The 16084-nt window shown below is 35.1% G+C and overlaps 1 protein-coding gene across 6 annotated transcripts in view; it reads right to left on the reverse strand.

The window, feature by feature from the left end:
• Window positions 1-16084, reverse strand: part of CPEB3 (cytoplasmic polyadenylation element binding protein 3) — a 91948-nt gene that overhangs the window by 56463 nt on the left and 19401 nt on the right. For 5 of the 6 annotated variants that reach the window (XM_062580067.1, XM_062580070.1, XM_062580068.1 and 2 more), the window contains one exon: window positions 7647-7806. In XM_062580067.1, coding sequence (XP_062436051.1) covers window positions 7647-7806 — 160 coding nt within the window. The remainder of the gene's footprint in view (window positions 1-7646; window positions 7807-16084) is intronic. The other variant, XM_062580069.1, reaches the window with a different exon arrangement.

Below are 16084 nucleotides of genomic sequence, written 5' to 3' on the forward strand. Positions count from 1 at the left end.
CCTTTCCTTATCTGCATAATAAGTATTTTACAATTCTTATCGTATGATAGAAGAGATTTCAAAGTTGGTGCCAACAAAAGTCATTACAAAACTGCCATAGTTACTTGGAGAACAGGAAGTGAGTGTGTTATAGAATGAAGTTTAGACATGCAAAGTGCAAAAAATCAAAGTATGGGCACCCTTCCCTTAAACATCCCTCAGATATCTGAAACAGAGTCTCCAGTTTACAGCCCAGTAAACGTTATTTGCTCAACAATGAGTCTCTGCTCTACGGCTCGCAAATGGCCAAAAAGCAGGTGAAGTATAACAGTTTAAATCGTTTTTACCCAAGCAGACCACAAATAATTCCCTCTCTTTTCTTTCCCCAAAAATAAAAATAGACACGTCGCACTGATGCCACACTCCTTCAATGTACAGGCCCAAAACAATTTCAACAAATCATAAGTAAGAGTCTGTTAGTATTTCCGTAATGAATGATTGGAGATTTATAAAAAAAGTAATAATTCTATGAAGAAGTTTTAGTGTTTAAGGTGTACAAACACTAGTTTGAAGTCCATGTCTTTTACAAATTAACACACTCAGCAGAACAAAAATACTATTGTATTTGTCAGAAGGAAGCAACTGACATCTATTGTGCTTACATAGTATATATTTTAACTGTGCAAATACATATTGTTGCAATGTGAACAGAAGTGTCTAATCATCAGTTATGAAAATCAGTAATAAAGCTTGCTGATACTAACTTCTTCCTATCATTGAGTAAACAAATGTCATCAATCAGTAGAGAAATCAATCTATAAAATGATATATATACAATAATATATACATTACCATGAAATGTATTCTTCATAAGCAAATTATGTTGCTCCAATAAAACACAAAGGTCTTATATATCTTTAAGTAACATTTCTTTTAGCTTGAAAACAGTTACCTTTTCAAAATACTAGTATTTTAACAGCAAGACTTGTTGAATATAAAAGGAAATCTAGCTCTACTTAAAAAGTACTTGGAAGAGGAATCTAAAGGAGGGGGACCCAAAAAAAAAATCAACCAATATGAAAACAACCATTTCTACCGGCAGTTTACATTAAAACATTCAAAACTCCCAAAACTGGGAGGAAAGAGAGGGGAGAGAGAAGGGACAAACAGAAGAAAAGCGCTTTAGGTATATGTGAGGCCAGCCTTCATCAGCATAATGAAATAACAGAAATAGAGAAGGAAAAATTGGTATCTGCATCACTAGCTCCACAAACAAACAAAGATCCTCCTGAAAACAGATTCAGCAGGTCAAAGACAAGGACTTGTTTGATGTAAGCAGCAGAATTAAGGAGTATGCTTATAGTACAGGTTCACTGAAGTAAACATTTTTAATTTAAGGCGAAAAAATGAATCCTTTAATAGTCATATTCTGTCCTGAAACAAAGACTAAGGGAGGATTTTCTTGTGCAAGCAGTGATTAAAATGCAAAGGAAATAGAGTATGTTTCCTTTAAAAGGATTAGCTCAGGCGGCCTAATTTTACCCATAAATAGATGCACAAAAACATCTGTCTACTCACTCTGTTTTTCATGTGAATTTATGGAAAGGAGTCTGATGAGCATCAAGATTTTAAGAACTGCTGTTACAGTGCACTTTTTCTAATAAAAGTGCTTCAAAGAGTTGTGTCTCGGTGGCACGTTTCTAGCGCTGAGATGACATTAGTTCTGTTTGCATGCCCTTTGTGTTCAGCTGCTGGTTGGGAACACAGCTATGGTCATTTACCTCCACCTTCCTCAGGTCACACAGCAAGCTTACACCTTTGCTTAAAAAAACAAAATGACACCCCCCCCCCAAACATATGAACAACTAGAGCAGAACAAAACCATGCACTAGAGGTGCAAATATTTCAGTGCATGTGACCAAAACCATGCACATGAAGATCAAGATGGAAAAATAAACACCTATTTTAGATGTATTCCTATATTCTCTCACATACAATCTTCAAACACTGTGCTCAAACCTCCTAAAATACAGCTTAGTTGCTTTTAAAAAACAAATCTTAGATTTTACATAGTAGCATTCATAGTAAGTACTGAAAAACAAAATCAAAATTTTCCCTGTAAACAGTATTTTTTTTCTCTGAATGGTTGTACACTTGTATTCAAAGTCTCAATCTTGAATCAACAAATGCTTAGTCAGCAAGTGTGTACTCTCCACTCAAATAGCATCCCGTAATTAGCACAAATTCATTACGTATCACTTCTAGAGTTTGACATCCAGTAAAATTAATTTTAATAAAACCTACTATTGAAACTCTCCTTGTACATGTGTTGCCTCCAAATGCTCATACATATTGGTACATCATAAAAACTCAGAATTTCTGCTTGATTGGGGATTCACACATTATGAAGTTCATTTTCACTCTGACTTCAAAGGAAAAACAAATATTATAGAGTTATCTACTATAATAGTACTTTAAAAAGTATTTCAAATGGTTATGTCCCACCTCAACTGTACTTTTTTTAAAGTTTCATGACCAGTCAGTAACACATGTGTATAGCACATGATCTAGCACAGCTGAAATACTCTATTTAATTACTTTAAAATAGAACAAAAGCAGCTGCTAGTTACTACTAATCAAAATATTTTATATAATCAAATGCCTCTGTGTTGTAATGCAATAGTGTGACACTGATGAACATATTGCAACACTGACATATTACATCATACACAGGAGACACTTTGATGTAGGAAAGAAAAAAAATGCTTTAGTCAGTAATAAATAGTATATACCCATAGTTATTTTCATAATTCAGTGTTTCCCAGCAGCATTTGGTAGAAGCAGTGCATAGTAAGTACCAACAGGTCATAAAATATTGCAAGTATGTCCTTTCCCTGCTCAAGGAAAAGTCTCTCCAATATTTTTCTAATGTATGATACATTTTATTGGCAACATAGAGAATAAGACAGGCAGTTCAGGGAAACCATCTTAGAAATTTTTTTACACTTCTGCAATGTAGGCCTGGTTATGAATGACACACAAATCAATCAGATGCTCATGGCCATATGCAGTAATTCATCTTTAACAGGAAGAATCTTTAATCAGTCCCTTTATTGTACATTTTCTCTTTTTTTTTCCTCCTCTTTGAGAGAGGAAAGATTTACGAGTATTGACTGAACAAGGGAAAAAAATGTTAAATGATGTTTATAGCAGAGAAAAGGGGTAAGGAAGTTAGCTGTTTTAGGAGAGCAAGAAGAGATTTTAAAAAATTATTATTAAGCAAATAATTTGCAGTCTTTATTGGTCAAAATTTGAAAAAGTAAAATAATTTGTAAAGCTACACAATCCCCAGACTATAAAGACAGAAAGAGAGGAACCTACAGCAAGATATGTACCTTCTCCCAAGACTGGTCTCAAGATAAATTACGGCACAGAAGGGTTAAGTTGTTAATTTATCTAAGTCCAGAAGCCTCAGAGTTCAGGTATCAATTCTCTCTTACAGCTAGAAACACCCAAAAAGAACTAAATGATCCCAGGTGGAGAGGACCAAGCAAGCCCGCCAATCAGACTGAGTTAGCACTATATCAATACAAGTAATTCAATATTGTGAGACTGAAGATCATTTCATTTCTGCTGCACTAACAACAATCCTCCAGGCTCTCTTGTTCCACATTGGAAAGCAACACCAAAAAAAAAAAAAAAAAGCTCCACTAAATCACATGCCCTCCCAAAGCCAAGCAGAGAATTAAAAACTGACCCGCTTCAGTGACCTTGAATCAAACTGTCAACTTCAATGGCCCACAGGACAGAAAATCTGATCACACATCAGCTTCATAGCAGCTATGAAGCTTCAACTACTACAAACAAGATGACAGACTCTTCCTTTCATACCCCCATACCTCTTCTGGGGGGTTGGACTAGATGATCTCCAGAGGTCCCTTCCAACCTCAACCATTCTGTGATTTCCCTATCCTGCAGAACAAAGCCAAGCACAAGCCACTTATCTACCCTCAAATGAACAGAAAATTTCCAAGAACCATCTCAATCTTTAAAGTTCACCCTTCCATTCACATTCTAATCAAGAGCTATTGTCCTACAACTACAATTCTTGTTTTTTTGTTTCAGGTATCCGTTGAGATGTGAAGGTGCACATGCGACACTAAGGCTATGCTCCAAGCGAAGCTGCTAAGTTCAGACACACTACAGGCAATATTTCACTAATGAATAAATACACAGAAAGTACTTCTAAAAATATGCATTTGCTGAAAACTTTGTTGCCCAGTGGCAGGTTGGCATTATCCTGAAATAGCTGCACTGCCTTTGTACCATGCATTGCATGGTACAAATACATGCATAGCTTTTGCTAGAATTAATTTTTTTCATCTATTTTCAAAAACGGAGTCCATTGCTACTCATCTGTTCGTCTCCTCTCTTTAAAAACTTATAGTATATTAAGTATTAAAACTAATAAGGCCAATTGACATGTAAGCATTCCTAGCAAAAACTGTTTCAGAAAACAAGGCTCATTTGCCAAAAGGTGAATGATTAAAAAGATAAGTAATTTGAGAGAAAGCCATCTCATTACTTCTTTTGTTTGCTCTGTTTAACTATTTGGGGGTTTTGTGGTAGTTCTACCTACTATTTATATAAGAAAAAGCTGCAAAAAACTAAAAGAGGACATAGTCACAGGTGACAGAAGAAAGCAAGATTTCAAGAAAAAATAAAACATAGCTGACTATAAAAGGAAAACAAAGATGAATTACTAGCTCTGAAATTAGGTTAAGTTACTGTATTTCAGAAAGAGCAGGTTCAACAAGAAGCATTCAGACTGGAATGTGTATCTGAACATCAAATTTCTGAAGTATATAAACAGTTTATTCAAAAAGCCTGCAGGAGAAAATAAATGAAGAAGTGACAATGGCTGGACAAAGCAAAACCAAGCGGAGTCGATCACACATTTTCTCAAGGTTTTTATAGACTAAAACATGCTGATAAAGTACGGGGGAAGGCCAGCGGAGAGCGGGATAAATAAGAAAGTGAGACTATAGTACAAGATGAAGTGAAATCTGAGGAAGGTACAGAGAAGGGCAGCAGATGAAAACCTTCTCCATCTGTGATAGGGGAAAAGGATAAAGTTATACCTATTAAGGGAAGAGTCAAGGTATCACTTTTCTCTGAAAAGACAACAGAGAAAACTCAACTGCAGAATGATTTCAGTGGATCAAAGATGGCAGAGAAATAGTTTTTTTGAAAAGGATTAAGTTAAAATAATAAGGTAGATCTGTCTAACACACAGGAAGATGACACTTCTTGGAGGAGAGACGGAATCTGTCCTGAAACAGCCACCTGGCAAATACTGCCCGTCACTCTGCATGGTGCAAACGCAGGAGGAGGGGAAAGTGTGCTAGGTCAGGCCAGGGCTGGAGGTTAACAAAGTCAGCCCTGCAGTTGAAGGGAGGAGGCAAAAAAAAGCAAGGGAGGGAATTAACTCTATCGGTGGAAAAACAACAGCTGGGCAGAGATCGAGAGAGAGAAATAATAGCAGCCAAGAATTCTCTAACAGTTACTGGACAGAAAGCTGGAGCGAGCTAGCTAACAAAGCAGAAAGGACAAAACTGATGGCAGCACTGAATGAGACAATCTCATAGTTGGAAAGACGACATTCAGCAAGTGACAGAAACCTTTGGTAGAGAAAAAATTAAGCTAACGGTCCTACTGGCAAATGGAAAAGACTAACTCAATTTTTAGAATTAATACTCAATTCTTTGCTTTTCCTCTTTGAGCAGAAGAACAGCTACTACTGCTTTCAAGTATCTCTTTAGACTAGTAAGTCTCCTACATAAGTTAATAACCTAGAAGAAATGAAAATATTAAGATTTTTTGGAAAAAGATTCTTGAAAAGCATTAATTTTATCAAAACTAAGAACTCCATTTTTACCACAGGCATTGAGATACCAACAAAATTTCAATATAAAATGGTGTTATGACACACTGAGCTGCAGCTCTGGTATATGCCACTTACAACACGTGAAATAAAAATAGCTTAGCTGACTATTGGAAATTATTGATAGGATAAGCTAACACCACTAAAGAATGAAATCTATTACAATTTTGTGTGTCTCTAAGATTCTGATCTGAAACGTTAAAAAACGGTTAAGAGACGATGATAAAAGTATAAGCAAAATGGCTCTGGCATGATTTTAAAAGTCTTTTTCTGGAGTAACACATCTTCTAATCTTGTTTTCCTCTTTTTTTATTACTCAAGTTCACACGAAAAATCAGCTTTTAAAAAATAAGTCTCAATTTGTATATTTAAATATATTTAGCTAGATTATAATAAAGTTAATGGGACATAGTGAATGCTTAAATCTCTAACAGCAATTTGGATTTTTTTTAATTGGACAGACAGATGAAAATTATCAGCCATATAAAATGTGTATCAAGTAGAAACCTCAATTTTGTAGAGCCTGATTTTTCTGAACTTCTGGGTAACACTTTTGTTGGAGGACTATGGTCAGACTTTCCATTTTAGTCAGGATCAACTTGCCATTTTAGACAGCTGAGTAACGCTTAAAGACTTGAATGTGTGAAGGCTGTAACATAGGAAATCTCAGGATAATAGTGAAAAAGCACAGGTTAAAAAAGCTGAAAGTACAGAATCCAGTTTGGAATGGCATTAAAAACTCCATACCCAGAAAGATGGTAAAAAAGGCACAGGAACCAGAAGAAATGTTCTTTCATATATAATATATACATGAGGATGGAGAGAGATGAGGCAATTCTCTTATCAGAAGAGTATGTGTGATGTATATGCATAAGTGCATACAAAAGCACATTTCTTCTCTATTGGGTCTAGTGTCCTGATTTGTTAGAGTTTGGGAATAACATGTAGTTCAATACTTGCTTCATAGATGGTTTATTATTAACTTCAGTCCTTACAAGAAAATACTTAGCAACTCTGTGAGCAAGACTGTGTACCTGTTTTGAAATTTAACCAATGAAAGATTAACACAGATGAGTGTGTAGATCAATTAGGAATAATTATTAATTGAATAGCTGCCCCAGTTCTTCATTATTCAGTGTTAGGTAAGTACTAGAAATAGTTTCACCTGCAATGTTGCAACTAATGGAACAGATACAGTCCAGTAGCATAAGAAGTCAAAATTTCCCAGCACTTAACACAATCTAACACTTACTGGCTCTCCTCTAGCTATGTGAAATTCAAATCCATACATATTTATAAAAACAAATATGAAATAAGTGTACAGAGTTAGCATGATAAAAGTGGTTGTTTTACAACCCCATAAATTAGCTGACAATCCAAAAACAAATATTAATCTTGAACAAGAAGTCGAACAGAATGATTGGACTCTAGTTTCACTGTACGTTTTCCAAAGTGGACGACTGCAGCAGGAGACCCAACTGAGCAATTTGCTAACACACAACATGAAAGGAAGTTTCAGAAATGCCAGTCACTAGACTATGCACTTAAAATAAACATATAGACACTTCAACCTACTCTCCTAGAGAAGAGAACATTATCTTAAGATGGGAAAAAAGTTTTATATAACTTTTAACTCATTCATTAGCAAAAATGTTATAGCAATACTGAAAAGCTGATTTTTGTTTAAACACCAAGCAAGCATGGACATATGAATATTCCTAACCTGTAAAATGATTCCTCCACATTATATCAGCGAAACTCATTGGTGGGCCACTGGGAGGGTAGTGTTTACCTTTCAGAGGCTCATGATCAGTCCTTATCATATCCATTAAGGAATTTTCCAAAGAGTGCAAGTTAAAAGTGTCATAGGGCCTATTCCGGTCCTAAAAGAAAAAAACAAAAGGAAGGAAAGAAAAATTGTTATAGAGTAATCATTTTCTAACGCAGGCTTATTTCTTATTTTGTAAAACTCCAGCATGAAGTTCAATATGTCAAAAGTGCTATGAACAAGAAAAGAAATTAGCAAATACACATCTACAATTGCTAAAATGACGGTCTTTACTTTGCAGACACTGCTTTCACCAACACAGCTATGCAGAGAGGCTTTTCAGTATCTCTAAAAAAATATGTACAATCAGTACTTAATTCTCACCACTTAAATAAAAACTTTGAAACAAAACAATATTAAAAGTTTATGCTGGAGAAAAGAAGTTGTTTAGGATTTCAGAGATTTTTGTTTTACAGCTTTTTCATCCATCTTCCAACGCAGTACTACCTTAACATAGAGCAGAAGCAAGCAATGCTAAAGAAGTCAAACACATTTGTCCTAGAAGGTACTGACTGATTCCTCAAATGTCCAACATGAGGCTCACAGGTTTAAGGAAAGTATATTAGAAGGAAGACAAAAGCAAGATAGGACTTGCAGCACTTTCAGACTAAGGCACTCAAAAATGTGAGTAAGTGTTTATTTAGGTCGAATTACTGGTTTTTAATTTGCTGCAGTTCCGATGTTTTTTATTGTTTTTAAAACTTGTTAACAAGTCTCCTATTGAAATAATAATTTCAAAGTTCAGCTTTATTCTTAAGGACCTAAATATATTTATATTTTATAAGGTAAAAACAGATATAACCAATTTACATTGACAAATAACCTGAGAAAGCAGAAGTGTTAACAATATTAGTAGACAATTCTACTCAGAAGAGAATGTGCGAAATATTTAGTCTATTACTTTTTAATATTTTACCCAGTTCAGAGAAGACTAAGAGATCAAAGGACAACAATAAAACTGAGGAAGCTTTACCAGGAAGATTTTAATCTCCTCTTCCCTTCATTTCCTCCAGCATGCAAGGTTAATAGATAAATTGCATGTATATGACTTGCCTGATGGGGACTAATAGATAAGGAACTACAGCAGTAAATTATCCAAATCTTTTTCAATTCATTTTTATTAAACTAAGTAAGTGTACTTAACAGAATGAAAGTAAGCAAAGGAATATTAAGATTGACGTTAGGGAAAGTTTCAGCAACACAATGAATTACAATATAGAAAAACATCTAAAATAAAAGCTAGAAATCCTCTTCCAGCAGTATTCAAACTTCAGATAAACAGAGCTCTTGATAATATTATGTAGGGAGCAATGCCATCCAGACCAGGGAATTTACTAATCTCTAATATCTAGAGTAATATATGTGCTAAGGCAGTATAATATAATGATCCCCTTGTTCTAGTCAGGTAGTTAAAAAAATAAAAACATTTTTCTTATTCTCATCACTATCAATAAAATGTAAAGAACAAGTAGATAAAAGATGAGTTTCCATTTCTTCTTCATATGCTGTGTTATGCTACAGTTAATAAATTCCACTGGGCAAGCTAAAACCTTTAATGTCGCATTTATATCCAGAAAATTCCTGGGAGAATCTTCTCCACCAACTGGTTACTTCAAGATAATCTTCCGGCTTGCAAGAATTAAATTTAAAATCCTTAGACAAAGAGTAGCAACATCAATAGAAAAAGCAACTCAAGTTTTGTCTTAATACACTCGCCTTTTCTTTCATGAACACTCTTTTTCTTATGCTATGTTAAAAAAACATAAGGAGAATATGATTTCACTGGTATAATTAAGATTTCTTTTAATATTACTATTCAAGAATCCAAATAAAAGATAAAATAATAACAAAATCATTAAAAATTTACGTTTACAAGAACTTCTCTAAATTACAGATCTTCTTACTCCCAAAGATCTCCTGTTCCCACAGTCTACTATAAACTGAAAATCTAACTTTTCTTCTATAATATGCTAATTTTATGTTTTCTAAAAGTGGAGTAGCACTATTCTCTTCATGCATTTATTTCATCTACTGAGCATTTTATGGCAGTCAAACATTATGTACAAAGAATTATTTTTTCTGTTATAAATCAAGCTGGTAGAAGCTTTATTAAACATTGAAATTCATGTGAACTCACTGATTTTTACCCTTTACCTCAGTTTTTTTTTTTTTTTTTTTTTAATTTTTACACTTTCTGGTAAAAACATGGTAAAAATGTCAGCATTTGTATATGGTATAAAAATGACCAATTTATATAGATCAAGAAGGACAATACGTATGTCTTGTTTATACATACATATAAATATATAATATGAAAGAAAATTTATGTCAAGTAATCTAAAATAGATATTGCCAAAAAAAAGAAAAAGCTGAGTTATTTTTTTTTCTAGTATATCGAACAGAAAAAAAAAATCAGTTAAAGCAACTCGCTGCTTAGCAGTATGCAGTACAGTGGAAGAATTGCTTTTATTTGACATTCACTTTCTTAAAACTAATACAAGGCTAAATTGAAAAGAAAAAAGCGTAAGTTGAATGAAAAGATATCCATTCTTGTGATACATCAATAACTCAAACAGTACCTACACTATTGCCTCAAAGCAAGAATTTTAGTTGTCTTTTTCTGTTTGTTTCTTTTAAAATACTTATCTAAAAGATTGTGTTGTGAGTAACTCAAGTTTTATAGTACTGGGCTGCAACACGGTTTAGAAGAGAAAATATGAAAGTTAACATACAGCTGGCATCCCAAAATAGGAAGTCAGCACTAAGGAAGTATTTTTCAGTCAGATCAGTCCCCTGACCTGGTTTACTATCCAGCTGTACCAAAAAGCTGAGCTGGCAACCTGTCAGGAGCAGGAGAGCAAAAGGCCAGGATTGCCTTTGGCAAGAACAAAACAGAACAGAATGGTGAAGCAGACCAAAGAACTTGGAAAAGCAATTTGAAAATCCAGTAACTCTGGAAAATCAGCCTGGGGCCCAGAGGAGACAAACATCCTTAGACCTACTAAATTATAGATAAAAGAGAAATCTCCAGCTATAAGGCAAGCCTTTGGCTACACAGCAATCATCAAGCTAGCAGAAGATTCAGTCCAGCCTGTCAATGTTGGATCATACTTTTGCACTGCCCAAACAGCAGCTACTTTCTTGTTAGTTGCTAGCATATATGGCAGCATATTTCAGTTCTTACAATATTCTGGTCTTGAACAAAAGAAAAACAGCCAAGAGAAGATCAAACAGCCAAGAGAAGATCAGAGAAGATACGGGTCCCAAAACTTTTAACTCCAGTGCTGACCTATTCACACTCTGAGCTACGTTTTCATGCACGGTGTAGTCTTTTTCAAAGATGTATACGCTAAGCATAAGGAAAAATTACAAATGTATTGGCAGGATCAGATTTTTTGAAGGATCATAAAGTAAGACTGGATGTCCAGATGAAGTTAGGTATCAAGTTTTTTCCTTTAAGTATCTTTCCTGTAAGGCTGATTAAAAATGTCACAAGATATATAGCATCTATAATGTCTCTGTTAATTAAATAAAAAAAGGTAACTACCAAACAATAACTGCAGCATCAAGACATTTAAAGAAAATAAGAAAATACAATAATTTGCATTTTGCCTAAATTACACTTTTGTGCATATGTATTATGCTAGTCTTTAATTACATAAACATAACTTTTGAAAAGTCTCCAGTTTCCATCCAATGCACATAATGACCCTGCTCCAGTAATGAATCAAAACTGTGCTTTGAAGGAGTCTGTTTATCCCTGGAACAGATGCCTGTGTTGCTTATTCCAGGAGATGGCTGAGGTGTAATCAACGTGTCAGCAAATTCCAGGAAGGGAAAAAATGTTCTTAAGGTTTGGTTACAATACCTTAATTATGGAATAAAGATTACTTAGCAGTAACTGGAGCTCTCTTAAATATATGATCATCATGTATGTACATCCCATCATTTGAAATCAAAAGAACTTTTCCCTTTGTCATACCCTGTAATATGGAATGCTTTATCCTGTACCTGTCAGACTCAGAGCATAGGCATGTAAGGAAAAGCATATCCAGCACTACTTTAGTCCTTCTCAGTAGATACACAAACCAGTGTTGAGGAGGTAAAGGATGAGAAAAGAGCATACAACTACATGGAGTATGAGTACCTGCATGATAATTATTCATAATAATTTTTAAGTGACAGCCCATATACATGTACTTACACTACAGATGTTTCCAAGAAATTTTGCCCTGTCTTAATTTATGCAGAGGACAGTCTTGGAATTCTTCAAACAGTAACAGTGGCCACTGTTCTACCAAACACCTTACAATTGGGGCCCTTCAGGGAGAGAGATGGCATAGCATCTGGCAAGTGGAGGGATGGAGTTCCTCAGAGCTGGAAACCATAGATTGAGACAAGAACTTCTCACAATGCTACTGGAGTTAGCTTAGGCTCTGACAGACTGCATCATGATCACAATGAAAGGTTCCACCTTATAAGCCTTAAAAAAAAATTCAACAAAAAATGATAATAAATTGCATCAAGGCAACGTTCTTTGAAAAAAGGCCAGACCTCTGCTTCATTCAGAGATGGATATGAACTGCCTAGATCTCCAAAAGGTTTAATAATAATAATAATAATCTAAAGATAAAACCCTTGAGAGAACGCAGAGTAACAGACTCCATCTTGGGAGTATGAGCTAAAAAGTGAAGTTCATCTCCTGAATAAAGTAAAACCCAGACATCAGTAGAAGTAGTGTTGCATGTGTTTTTAAAAACACTATCTTTGAAAAAAAATCCACCTTCATGGAAGGGCAAAGAACTGAGTGGGTTCAAAGAGGGAAACCCATAAGAATATGTAAAGTTAGGTTAAGTCTATATAGTATGCTAGATCCCTAACACAAAGACATTTTAATTATTCCTTTGAGAGCTCTGAAAATTACGATGACATAAAAAATGACCAGACCGACAGATAAGGCCATAATAGAAGCTAAGTGGACCTTAATGCAGCCTGGCTTTTTCACCAACTCTTCCACCTTGAGCAGGTAGCCCAAAGTAATTGGAACTGATGAAAAGGAAATGACCAATACATCCCATGCCAGACATATGGAAAACATGCACTTTGCTCTAATACTGAAATTATTTCTGCTTCCCATGCCTCTGCAGTGGGTTATGGCAGTGGAACCACTTTAGAACTACAGGCACAAAGGAAAAGTTGACCCTGGGAAAGCATGGCAGGAATGTAATAATCCGTAGAATAAAGAGGAAAGTTGTTGCTTTCACAACAGCAATACCTTCCTAGTATCAGCACTGTTCTCACCAGGAGTGATACTCACTTCAGTCAAACAGTTCAGCCTGGCCAGTGGTATCTCTTAGCAGTCATAGGCTCTAAAAGTAGATATGGTTTTAACGGCCCTCTCAGACAGAAAATTCTACCATTTAAACCTTCTGCCACTGCCACTCCCTCCACTTTAAAGAGAATGACAGACTGAGAATGTATCAGGAAATTTTTCTTTATCTACAGTAGATGGATATAAAGACAAAGATATCTTGGCGTGTGTGCTGAAGGACAGAATTAAACCCTTACATTTGCACAAAGATGAAAAATACCTCTAGGAAGAATCAGAGACAGAAAAAAAGGGGGGAAAATAGCTGGCTACATAACAGAAAAACCTCATCACAGCAGAATATCCCTTAACAGATTTTCTACAAACCGAAATGGTATCCAATATACCACTTTATTTTATCCCTGATTTCAGCAAAAGGGAGGGCAGAAAAACATCTTTCCTCTTAAAGGTGCTGCAAAGAGATTGTTGAGACTACAGTCTTGAATGAAGGGATAGTAGACACCTTAATACAGGAGGGTTTAAAAGAGAGAGAGAGAGAGAGAGAGAAGAGACTTAGCTACATCCAGTTCTTGGATCTATAATGTTGGGCATGCTGTCCAAGTGAAGCTACCATCCATACTCAAAAATCTTTAAATATTTATGTATGCATGTGCTGAATCCACGTTGCCATGGTCATCTGCATCTGCAACATAAAATACATGCTGAGGTGAGAGATACACTCAGTCTGCCCATTTTGCAGTATGCAAACTGCATACATACATATGCTACTACATATGTAATAGCAAAACTTCAAGCACCTAGACTATTCCAATGACATAGTCCAAAAATTCCTTATGTCTATATATTTCAGTCCACCTACTGACTTCCTACTAGGCTTCCTATATTCTGAACAATATCTCAGTTCCATGTAATTTCATGGTGTTCTACATTTTCATGCTGCTGGCACCAGTTTCTGCACAGTGCAGCCTGACTGCCAAGCAGCAGAATAGTCTCCACTCACTGAACTATTACCTGCTTATACGACTACATCAAAAGTCCAGCTAGGCCCACAGAAGCCTGAACATTTTCTATCCACTGGATTATGGACATTACACCTACTGTTTAGATCAGAAGAAAGAGAAGAGATTCCAGAGAATGGTTAAAATGTGTGGTTTAAACAACTTTCCTATCAAGACAAACTTCTTCACCATGGTCACTTCATTTCATTTTTCTGTGCCTGATATAAATCTGGATTTGGCTGCACAGGATTGCTAAGCAATGCCAACTAAAGCTGAAGCTAATGGAAGCAGAACTCTGAATAAACACAGTGTAAAATGCCAGCATTGCTTTAAACAGAGCTCAGTCTCCTGCACGCGTGCTTGCTCTCGTTCTCTCTCTGTTCTAGCACCTGCAAGAGGAGTTACTACTAACAGCACAAGGAAAACAAGTTGATCTCACTCCAGCATCCCAATCCAAAGCGAGAATAACGATCACGTACACACAAAAAATTACTATGGAAGTTTGGCATGGGACATCAATCTGCCACAATGGTGCATATAACGATCACATACAGTAAACGCCTTATAATCCCTGAGCCTTTCGTCCAGATCCTAGTAGGTTTCAGCTGTTAAGTTCTCTTAAACCTGTACAGCAACAATTCTGCTTGCACTTGCACCCTCAGTAAAGTTGAAAGCAATCATTTAAAAGGTAGGAAATCTGGGGAACATGGTCACACAGTAAAATAAAATGAAATAAAAAAAATCTAAAAAACTTCAAAATAGCAAGTGTTACTTCCTTGGCAGCTTGGCACTGGAATGCTGCCAATCACAACATGAATGACAGCACAGATGCAGGCAGAACTAGAATAACCATAAATTTCAGCTTTTTTCCCTCCCATTTAATGGATTTTTTTTAAATATAAAATACAAAGAGATAAAATGTACATAAGAAGGAAACACACGGTAAATTTTTCTAAACCCATGGTAAAGAATATTACAGTATAGGAACTGGTACTAAGTCCTAGTGGAAGTTACTTTAATTCCTCTTTCTTTTTAATCTTTTCAGTTAATTTTGGATAGTATTAAATAAAGTAGGATTCATTAGGTATCTTCTTGGGAACAAAAAAGGGATTGTTCTCTTGTGTTATTCTTGTTCTTGAAATGTCCATGAAAAAGACATTGACTTTTCATATATTTGTTTTATCTCTTGCTATAAATTGTAGCACTTTTTATTTTAGCAAGTGTTCAGAAGTTTACTAGGCCAAAGGTGATTTTTCCCCCCTGTAGCTCGTTGAAAAAGCTTAGAAGAAAAAGAAAATATAACACAAATATAAAACAATATCTAATTGTACACAGACTACAGAAGTAGTTCCATATTATTTGAACAATATTTCAGAATTCTAGTTGATAATATTATATTCTTCAGTTTAAAACTCATTCTACTTTGCAATTAGAATTTCCTTTTCACACAGACTTAATAGCTACTTAAAATACATATTAAAATGTTCACGTTTTATAGGCTTAAGACTTGACATTATAACCACTTAAATAGAATATCCTGACCAGTTACTGAATATTCAATATCTGCTTGCAAACTGTGGAGAAGAGATAAATGGCATTTACCCTGCTTTTTCCTAAATGGAGATAGTAGCTACAGCCTAGACCAAAAGAAATATATTAATTGTTCCCATGGTTTAGATTATTTCTGTTTCAGAGTTCCAGGGAACAAGCTACAGTATGGCTCTGCTGGATATAAATGAAATATATTCATCTCTGTATTATAATGTTCACTTCTTTCATCTACTCGTTGGAGCTTTTTTAAGCAAGAAGCTGCTTACTGAGTAATTTGAATCATCCTTAATTGTTCTTTCAATAAATACATACTTTTATAATATGCCAAGCTTACTGTTTATATCAATCTAATGTTATCTCTCCATCTCAAATTCAAGACAGTAAACCACCTAGTTAAATGCTTAAAAAAACCCTAGTCTAATGTTCTGACAGGAATCCTGATAGTTATTTTTACA

Source organism: Rhea pennata, chromosome 7, assembly GCF_028389875.1.
Source record: "Rhea pennata isolate bPtePen1 chromosome 7, bPtePen1.pri, whole genome shotgun sequence".
Lineage (NCBI taxonomy): Eukaryota > Metazoa > Chordata > Aves > Rheiformes > Rheidae > Rhea > Rhea pennata.